This window comes from Leptonychotes weddellii, chromosome 3, assembly GCF_054177405.1.
Source record: "Leptonychotes weddellii isolate Sample4059 chromosome 3, ASM5417740v2, whole genome shotgun sequence".
Classification (NCBI taxonomy): Eukaryota; Metazoa; Chordata; class Mammalia; order Carnivora; family Phocidae; genus Leptonychotes; species Leptonychotes weddellii.
Window position 1 is genome coordinate 24,258,995 of NC_138371.1, and position 10,770 is coordinate 24,269,764.

General features: G+C 37.9%; 1 protein-coding gene across 27 annotated transcripts in view; it reads right to left on the minus strand.

The window, feature by feature from the left end:
• Positions 1-884: 884 nt before the first annotated feature.
• Positions 885-10,770, minus strand: part of MAP2 (microtubule associated protein 2) — a 139,942-nt gene continuing 130,056 nt past the window's right edge. For all 27 annotated transcript variants that reach the window (XM_081813729.1, XM_081813730.1, XM_081813726.1 and 24 more), the window contains 3 exons: positions 9,141-9,222; positions 5,019-5,131; positions 885-4,801 (listed from right to left, as the gene is read on the minus strand). In XM_081813729.1, the coding sequence (XP_081669855.1) occupies positions 4,586-4,801; positions 5,019-5,131; positions 9,141-9,222 (411 nt within the window). In that variant the 3' untranslated portion in view covers positions 885-4,585. The remainder of the gene's footprint in view (positions 4,802-5,018; positions 5,132-9,140; positions 9,223-10,770) is intronic.

The window sequence follows — 10,770 nt, forward strand, 5'->3', positions numbered from 1 at the left end:
TGAATGCTTCTAAGACTTTAATGAGCAGATGATTCTTCTAGGGGAGTGCTGTAAGTTGGCCAGGGGTGGAGCATGGGAATTTGTATGTCTGACAAGGTCCCAGGTAAAGCCTGAACACAACTTGAGTAGCAAGGAGCTAAAGGACTGAATAAAGATAGAGAATAGGGTGTGTGGACCTACAGGATGTCTGCTTTAAGACCTGCACGGAATCAGTTCCTCTCTCTTCTGGCAGTAGCAGCCTGACTTTACTTAGGAGGGAACATTTACTTAGAAGGGAACATTTCCTCTTCATGATTAGTTTATGTAGTTCAGAAGAGGCCCCTTCTCCCTTTACTTTCCTCCTACCCCAACCACCTGTGATAGAGAAAAGAATGTGACCCGACCATGGGTAATCAGCAGAAGTGAGCAGGTGACCCAAGGTTCAGTGATTTTCAGACCCGAGATCTTGGCTAGTGCTAGTGGGAAAGAGGCTTTCTTTGGTGGGTTGTGAAACCTGGAGCTCCCAGTGACTATCATGAAAGGGGTGCTTGCCTTTAGAATAAAACTAACACAGAAGAAGCAGGGCTAAGATTTGGAAAAAGAAAGATTCTTAACATCTTTTGAATGCCTGGATCCATCCATGCCTGAGGTCTGCCTTGTTGGTTACTTGAGCCAATAAGTTTGCCTTTATGATTAAGCCAATTTGATTTCAGTTTCTGTCACTTGCAACAGATAGCATCCTGCTAAATACAGTAGTAGATAAAGGCTGACACACGGTGGGGAGATAACTGTAGCGTTCTCATCATAATTTTTCCTTGGTTGGACTGAGCCATGTGTGTGTGTGTGTGTGTATATGTGTAGTATTTTTTTTTTTTCCCAGAGAAGAAACAATCTGAAACTATAAGTTAGGTGACAAGCAATTTTATTTTGCAAAACAATCACTATACAGCAACAAATACATTTGCAAATTTTGATTGAAAAACATGAACTAACTACAACCAGCCATTGAAGAAATGCCTTTCTATGGTAACAGGCTCTAGAATTATCAGAAGAAAGAAACCCCCCAGAGATTTGTAGCGGCATGTTGGAACCTTGGAATCCCAGCATACAGAGTATACTTTTTGTTGATTTTTTTTTTCTTTTTGCTAAAGTTGAAGTAGATTTTCATGATTGACATTTTGTGAGTTTAAAAATAAGCTCTTTCCTGCAGAGGGACTTGGCCTCAACCTACACACCCAGGCTAAAAATCCTAGGTGTAAAAAAACAAACATCAGTGCTGATTTTAACACATCAGTTTTGGAAGGAATGCCTAGACTTTGCCTTTCCAAGCCACGATTCTATTTTTTTTTCTTGGCTACTTAGACCATGAATAGTTTATTTTCCTCATTTTTGTGGCATGAAAAATCGGACAAAAAGTGTAATTGTAGCAAGGTCAGAATCAACCGCTTCGAGATGATTTCTTTAACAATATTGACATGGATGTTATATTTTGGCTGATGATCCTCTTTCCTGCTGTATTACTGTATGAATGTGTGGAGAAGGTCGGCTATCATCAGCAGATTCTTCCATTTAATGAAGTTCTCTCTTCAGCCTTCTTCAGCCATACCGAGTTGGTGTTACACAGGTGTCTTGCTTGGGGCTGGGATTTCAGCCTATCACCCTGCTGGAACTCAGCAGGAGAATCCAGAGAGAGTTGGTTCCTAAATGAACAGGGCCTTTGAAACTCATCATCAACTCGGATCTTTCCTGCATCATTATAAAGTACCCAATTATCGGCTGCAGGTGACCCGGAGAGAGCGAGTTCATTGAAGAAGCTGGCCTTTTAACTCTTCACAGCTCTGGATTACTTATGTATCCTTAAACAGGTTCTCAAAGGCTAAAGCCGGAGAGAAACTGGCAGTAATAGATCTAGAATTGGAACTATGAAGCTTTAATTTCTAGATCAGCGTATGGGTACCCCCACAAGAGTGGTGTTCAAAAAGCTTAATTTGCGTCGTTAATCTTGAGAGTGAAGGCAAGATAGGTTCCAACCCCTGTCCCCATAAGAAGACATTTAGCCTGTGTGTTTCTCTCTTCTATTGGTACAAATTATCAGTTTCTTTTTGTTAACATTATAAAGAATCATATTTCCATACAAAGGAAGGGCATTTATTCATTATAATTTTGCTGAGATTTGAAATAAACATTTGCTTTAATGCCAAATCTAGTATCTTAGGGTTTTATATAATCTTTATCTTGGGCATGCATTTGTAAGAAACAGAATTTTAATATGTAAAGCATAATTACTTATTCTTACCTTTTATAAAAAATGTAAACCAAGTTGGTAGAAAATACTTATTTTGTAGGTTAAAACTGTTCTAACCTGCTGTTAACTCCTTCTTTCTAAAGAACTTTAATCACTACCTAACACTATCAAACATGTAGGAAAATACCATAGGTCTCCACACAACTACTCTTCTCCAATTTTCTAGTGCATTTCAAGGGAAGCTGATGAATAAAATGCTCAGATAGGTCAAATCCACATCATTATTAGGCAGAAAATAGACCCATCCATAGTCATATTCCATAGTTTCTAATTTTTTTGACTGTTGTATAAAAGAATTGATTTATTAACATTTTCAGACATGTTTGCTTATGCAAAACCTATTAGTTGAGAATGAGTGCTATGTTTTTGCTCCTACAGTTTTTTTTTTTTTTTTTTTGTGGAAGTCACATTGGTTGCAATATTCAGTGGGTCACAAAATGGCACCTGTGTCTCTCTGTCTTTGCATCCCTTGGCTGCTTTCCTAGATGCTACTGTACTTCCTCGTTGCCTCATCCATGCTCATCACTTCCTCCTATATAGTCAGGAATTGATTCGGCTCACGGGGATCAGACACCTATCAGACTATTTGCTTTTAACGGTTCAGAACCAACCTACCAGCCCCGAGCAAGAAAAAGAACAGATAAAATACTAAAAATATCCACCCAGACTGGTAACTGACTGCTTATTCAGGCCATTGACTATTTAATTGCTTTTCACCAGTCTAAGATGAATGATTTGTGAGAGGAATTAATTGGTGATTTCCCAGGCTGTAGATTAAGTCACACCAGTATTATCTGTTGATAAGTAATACCAAGTCATAAAGTGTTCCTTCACAGAGGGCAATGTTAGAATCCTGAAAAAACTGATTTAGATATCTGTATCTCAAGTGTTGTGTAGCTATAGGTTCTCGAATAACTGTACTTGTCCTTTTTGATCAAGGCTCTTTACTTTGGGTAAGGAAGCCAAATATTTTCTCTCAGATAATTTAATTAGCAGGCAATGTCTGAAAGAGTAGGACAACATGTCCCAAACTCCCTCTGTTAGTTTCAACTTTAGCAAAGGGAAAAAAAAAAGAAATCTTCAGAAGTCTGTTTCTTGAATGATTACAGGAATAAAACCCAAACTATTCCATAATTCAAAATGAGATAAATCCAAAATCTTACTTAAACCAACAATCTGTAAACCCTTTTAATGTATAACTGGACCCACCCCCACAAACTCCATGTTGGTGAAAGCAAAGAAAAATAAATTTTCCTACCATCACGGGAGAGACTTGTTTCTGGCACTAAAACAGGGTTACAGCTCTGAGTTGTTACAGGAAGCAACTTCATGCTAAAACTTTTTGTTCTTTTTTAATGTATTTTTTTTAAATAGGGAAAGAACCCTGCTAACATCTACTTTCACATACCTAAAATTGCAACACCAAAGGGTGCAGGAGACACAGATACTGTGAATAAGGAAGTATAATATTCAAGTATATGAGGAAGTATCACAAATGGCCACAGAGAAATATATATATATTTATATCTATAACACTGTATCAAACAGATGGAAAGGGAGTGTGAAACTGGTAGTGTGGACACAAATCTAGCTGATCAACTGACATTCTAATCAGACACGAGTCCATCCTAATGAAAGTGCTTCATTCCTAAGAGATGCACTTTTATATCGCTTCCTCAACCACAGCTCAAATGCTTCGTAACTATTTTTAATTAGTTAAATAATTTATTGGATTGACTTATACTCTGATATAATTATCCAGGTCCCAAATGTTAATAACTTAACTGAATCTTTCTTCCCATTTATACAAAATAACACTTAAAAAAAAAACCTTATTTCTTACATGCTCTTTCCTTCCTGCAATCAGACTCCTTGATTTAATTTAACCTGTAATAAGTTAAAATGGGCAGCTTTTATCTTTTCACCCAGCAACAGAAGAGTGGAATGAGCAGCTTGGATTTCAACAAGGCCTTTCAGAATGTATGGATAGCCTTCAGGCACATGAAAGGTAAAAATGCAATATTTGAAATAATAATACTCCATGCAAAACAGAGCAGAGCAAAAATAATTGTCCAATTGTACTCATGTAAAGCCAGTGTCTTCCTGCTGCGAATGGAAACCAAGTCAATTTCTGCATATACTATTCATTGTTTTTTATAAAATTGTAACAATTACTACAGTTTGGGAATGAGATTATTTATTTTACGGTTTGTAAAGAATGACTATAACACCTGCTCAGAGCCCACTCCTGCCAAGAGCTCATGCCTAAATATTATTACTTCAATGCTAAATGAGAAATATTCACAAGCCCTGCTTAGCGAGTGCAGCAGTGACATCCTCGGCCAAAGTGGCAAGCTGAGGGGATTCGAGCAGGTTGATGCTTCCAGAAGAGGAGACATTGCTGAGTCGTCGGGGGGACGCCACGCTGGATCTGCCTGGGGATTGCGTAATGATCTCAGCTCCGTGGTCCACACGGGCCTTTGCATGCTCTCTGAAGTTCAACTTCTGGCTGTCGATCTGTTCAAGACAAGCATCAGTCCTTGTTAACTCAAGCATCTTAACTGGCCCCTAGACTTTTCACTATGTCTCAGAGCTGATGTTAATGTCACTTTTGTTCAGCTCTGCGATTCCTACTTCCTACATGTCCAGGCCTTTGATCGTGACCCATTTTGATGAGAAGTATTTCAGAAGGATTAAAAAGAAGACAGGATCAGCTTACAACCTTGGTTCTTACCTTGACATTACCACCTCCAGGTACGTGGTGAGCATTGTCAAGTGAGCCGACTTTAGCTTGGGCCTTTTCTTTGAAATCCAGTTTTACACTCTCAATTTTCACACGGCCACCGCCTGTGAGAGAAGAAAGGCTTTTAAATGCCTTGCTACAGTGACATATTCTACTTGGGGTGACTATTTCCCAAAAATGATTATAGTAAATAGATCATCATAAAGCACAGACTTAATTTACTATCCTTTCAACCATGGATGTGAAAGGAATTTTTTAGAATTTCTAGTCTGTATCATTTTTCCCATATCACCCAAGGTAATGATATCCTTTTTGTACCATTGTATGGCTTGACCTACGTATTAATATCTTTTTCTTCTAAGCCAAACTGAAGCCTGAATGCCAGATAAGTTTCCAATGCACTTACCTATTTTGAAACTGATCGTATCCACCTTTGCTTTTTGACTAATAAATTCTTCTTCATAATCTACCCATGTCTAACAGAAAATATCAGAGGGGCTTTTCTTATCTGTATAATAAAAATTCTAAAAAGAACACAGTGAAAATATCCTATTTCATCCTTTCTAAAACTTGGAACATTTAATCTCTTACTCTTAAGGGAGCAAATTAACTTGAAATGAAGATCTTTATTCTTCTTCATGGTAATAGGTCACTCTTCCAAAAAAACAAAAAACAAAAACCACCCCAAAAAACTATTAGGTTAGAAATGGTACACATATGGGTAATATATTCATTTGTAAATTTGCAACATTGATGGCTTGACTGATGAAATTGGAGTTGGAAGCTAAGTTGTTTATAACCAGTGAGCTTTGAGAATTTACCATTATCACTAGCAAATGGAGCAACAGGAAGAGAACCTTAGGAAATCCCACTCTTGTACAGTTGGCATAGGACCAATCTGACACTGACTTTGATCTGATAATGTGGTGACAGTTTTGACCATGGCATCTTCCTAAATGCTAATTAGTCTGAAATATGAGGATCTGCTGATAGATGAGAGTGCAGAGTGGTGCCCCTAAATCTGTATGCCTTTCCCAGCTTGTAAATGCAGGGAGTTCAATTCCGGTAGGTACCCATTGTCCATTAGCCTGTCCCTGAGCACCTTTTGAGGGTCTGCTGATGTCTTTGACTTGAAAAGAAGCTGAATTAGACCCCTTTACCTCTCCACCTGAGATTTGCTTTCACTTTGATTAGCAATTTGGTTTTGGCTGTGTGCATTTCTTTGGAAGGCCAGTGGTAAATGACATGACCATCTATGATTATTACTGCTTCTCTTGTGGGATTTTGACTTGGGAGAAACATGGGGAAGATTTTTTAATTTTGGACTCTCGATGCTTATTTATCTCTATAGCCCAAAAGAAAGGTCTGTTAAGTCTTCACAGACTTAGACCTTATGGTATTTTTCTCATATGATACCTAGACATTTATATCGACACCCAACTACCTGGCTAGGGGCCCCTTGAAATTATATGGTGTTATTAGATTACATTTTGAAGATATATGCATTCATTCTTCTCCTGAAGCTTTAGGATGTGCACACTGTTATTTAACTTGTGTTTATAGGAGACATGTACTTGTCCCTCCCTCAAAATATGCATTATTGCAGGAAGAGTTATTCTTCCAACATTTCACCTAGCCATATGGGTCTCTCGTCTTAGTTGTGATGGGATTAAGGTGATTCATAAAACATACTTATCTTGGTTAGAGGCTGGAGGATGTTGAGTTTCAACCTGATGAGATCGACTTTCTTGGGGTCTTTTCCATTTTTTTGGTAGCCTCTAATAGAAATGACCTTTGCAAGCTTTCTTTTATGATTATATGTTGGACAGAGTTATAAACCTGTTAAAATTTTTACTGAACTCTATTTTGAGGGAGAGAAAAAAAATGTAATATTGACCCAAAATATATTCAGAAAAGGAAGCTTGAGAAGTCTGTTTTTGTTGAAATCCTACTAGAAATTTTTATGTAACTGTTAGAGAAGCCCATTTGAATTCACAGATTATGCCTTTGGCTCTGAAGAATTCTGGCATCTACCAGGAGCAGTAATTGTGAAGGACTATAATCTTCATCAAGCTCCATATGTCCTAAAGTTGGGCTTCCATGTGTTGAACTGTTTCCTTTATTTTCTCCTTAGATATTCCACATTCCAAAGTAACTTTGTGAAAAGCTTGCCATTGTCAAAGATCATTGTGTTAACACTTTTTTATGAATTTAGTTATCTGATTCAGTTCTTATAAAAGAAAGATCTAGATTTAGAAATAGGTGGGAGTCCATGACAATAGTCTTTTATGACCAATAAATCTTACATAGACTACTTCTTTAGCTATGTCACATTTTCCTATACATCAAGAGTCCAGTTGAATTTGGCTAATGGAATACTTACTGTCTAAATTAAAGAATCTAATATTTTCTTTTGCATTTTAGAAGAAAATAGGCAGTATGGCCAAATACTTCAGTCCTACTGTTGACACAGCAGTACAGAGTCAACTAAGTGTTTGTAAGCTTGAGTTATAGACAGCAGAATTGTGAAGATATGCAGTGTGAGACTGTGTCCCTGCCACCTCAGGAATGACAGAGAAGTTAATTCCAAGGAAGTGGTTCTGAAATTCATACTGGAAGTTGTTGGGGAACATCTACAAAAAGATGTGACACTGATTGACCTGAAAGCTGGACCTGGGCACTCGGAGGCTTCTCATTTCCTCCCCTGCTTGCCTTTCCTGCTCCCAGAGGCTGCTCCAAGGACAGAGCCTTGAGATAATGATGTGGTGTTGAGAACACCAACACAGTATGCATGACTAAACCCAGTTAAGGCTTCTTTATAAACTTTTAAGATTTGGTGGGCGGGTGTGAGGATCCATCTTGCTGCTAACCAAGAGAAGCCTCATATGTAAGTTCCCTTTACTTATTAAAACCGCCACCTACTAACCTGGAGTGGCCTACCTCTTTCTTCGGTTTCTCCCTGTCTTCTGAGTACAGGGGCCAGTTTCAGATTACACCAGGGAAGCTCCCAAGAGCGTTGTGAACCAGTAGAGATTCTGTATATGTATTATCTAACTCCTTGACTTGCTTTATGAACACTCTTTGTCAAAGTGAAGCCTGACTTCTAGACATGTTTCCAGTGCATTTATCCATTTTGAAACTTATCCTACCTACCTTTATTTTTCAACTAATAAATTCTTCTTAATAATCTTTTCTTGGTCAGAAATCTTTTTGGGCTTGATTGTTCTTATACTTTGTTTCTGATAACATTTGAGACAGTGTAATAGGTTATTCCCATTAATAATGGTTTAATTAAGATATCAAGCACACCAAAGGCTTCCTCTTGTCCATCCATAATTCAGTGGTATATATTGTGTCAAAATATTCTCAAGAAAATGACAAATTTGACAGTTGCCCATTATTTACATATGCATGGAGGTACAAGTTAGCAAAAATATATAATAATGATACTCAGAAAAAATGACTTATGTTAGATTTACACTTTAAAGAGGAAAAAATCCCCAACAGGTATGAATGTAAATTGTACTTTAGATCACTAGTCCTATAGAAAAACAAGAGGCCAATGGTTAAATAAGTTGGGACAAGCACTGCGTCAAGAGATGGGTCAATTAAGCACTGCATTCTGCTGAGGATTCATAATGCTTATTGACCTACTATAGGATCTGAGAAATTTAGCAGATAAATACTTTCATCAGCTTTGCTTAAACACAATCCTTTCTTCACATATGAAGACAAAATACTTCCATGAAAAATCTTTGGAAATGCTGCTTTCAATCCATGTAATTATGTATGAATACATGGCCCAAGGTATTTTATAGACCATATATTTCAAAAGAGCTCCAACAAGCATGTTGAGTACATAGAGATAAGTGCATCTTATATACCTTTTAATTTTGAACATGTCCTATGATATGTGGCCTCCTTGTGATAATTGAGTTTACTTGCCCAAATGAAGATGCCTTAAAGTTTCTAACTTAAGTTTCTATTAATAAAAGCATGAGTTTTCAGGATTTTGAGACGTTTTTCCAATTAGGTATTTCACAACAAAAATTTTGCTTGTTGATTTCTTGAGCAATTTAATATTTCCCAAACTACCAAGAAGTATTTATTTACCTGGCCTGTGGCGGATGTTCTTCAGAGAGCCACATTTGGATGTCACATGGCTTAGGTCTATCTTCTTGGTAACAATCTGTACCTGTATGAACCATATAAAATACACTTAAAATGGTCGAGACATGGGCAAGCCCCCAAGCTCATACATAAAATCCAGAAACATACCCAAACTAACAACATACAACAACACAGAAACCCAAACTGAAGTACATACACACACATAGGAAAACATAACCTCCCAGTGTACTACCACATTTGGTTGGAAAGAAGGACCAAAATGAAAGAAAATCCTAGAATAGAAGATTTTATTAGTAGAAAACAGATCATGCCACAAGAGGACAGAAACACCTGGATTAATAAGGCAAGCTTCCACTCAGAGAACAAAGCCACACCATGTTAAACCTTTCCATTAGCAAAGAACCAAGTTGAGATGAATTATTTTTTTAAAAATGATTTTTACATAAAAGTGACCAACATTGCTCATAGTTACAAGAGGACCAACATTGCTTTAAGATATAAGAAGAAGAAGGATCAAAGCTTTTCTAAAATATTATTGTCATGTCTTGGCTAAATGGAATTTTTCTTTTCCACCAAATTATAAAATGGTAGTAACATTTTTTTCTTGTGTTTTATTGAAGTTATCTCCTCTCCCCATGTTAGAAACAGTGTTTTTCCAATTGTGGTGCACTGTCCATTGGCATCAGAAGTACAAGGGTATTACCGAATTGGAAATGGGACCACAGAATCTGCATATTTGAACAAGTGATTCTTCTCTAGAGGAAAGTTTAAGAGTATTGTTTTGGAGGTTGGAAGCTCCCCTACTTACTTTAAGATTGTTGGTTATCTCAATTTATCCTTTGCCACCTAGCCTTTTAGGCCAGCAGGGTCTGCAGGAGAGGATAGGGGTCACCCTTTGACACCCTGCAGGTATTTCCCAGGACTGAGACTGCTTTTGTGAGAGTACCACACGGTTTGCACTTACAGTCAGGACACAGGGAGGAGCTCCACCATGTCAATGTAAATACTGATCCTGAGGCTTAGCTCAGCACTCTTAAGGAGCCTAGCAAACCTTGCTATGGACTTCCTATGATAGTGACATTTTCATGCTCAGTGGAACTACTTGAGCAACAGGTGACAGTTCCTGGTAGAAGGCACTGGCTTGTCTCCCCTTTCTCTGCTTGACTCCATCTCTGCCCAGCTGAGGAGCAAGGAGCCAAGAGTTATTAAACAGACGAGAATTCCGGACTTGACACTCTGTAAACTGAGTCACAGATGGCCAGAATCTGAAGTTTAGGTGACAAGGATCCATAGAATAGAGAATCAGCATGGGTCACCTTTATTATTCTTATTTTGTGAAGAACCATGCTTCCTTTACCTTGAGTTTGCCTGTTTCAGCTCTGCCTCAACTCTGAGAAACATGGATTCATCTTTCCCTTCCTCTCAAAAGATACCATTTCCACTCAATTCAAGACACAGAAAAAAAAAATCCCATTGGCAGGGATGCGGAGAAAGGGGAACCCTCCTACACTGTTGGTGGGAATGCATGCTGGTGCAGCCACTCTGGAAAACTGTATGGAGGTTCCTCAAAAAGTTGAAAATAGAGCTACCATATGATCCAGCAATTGCACTA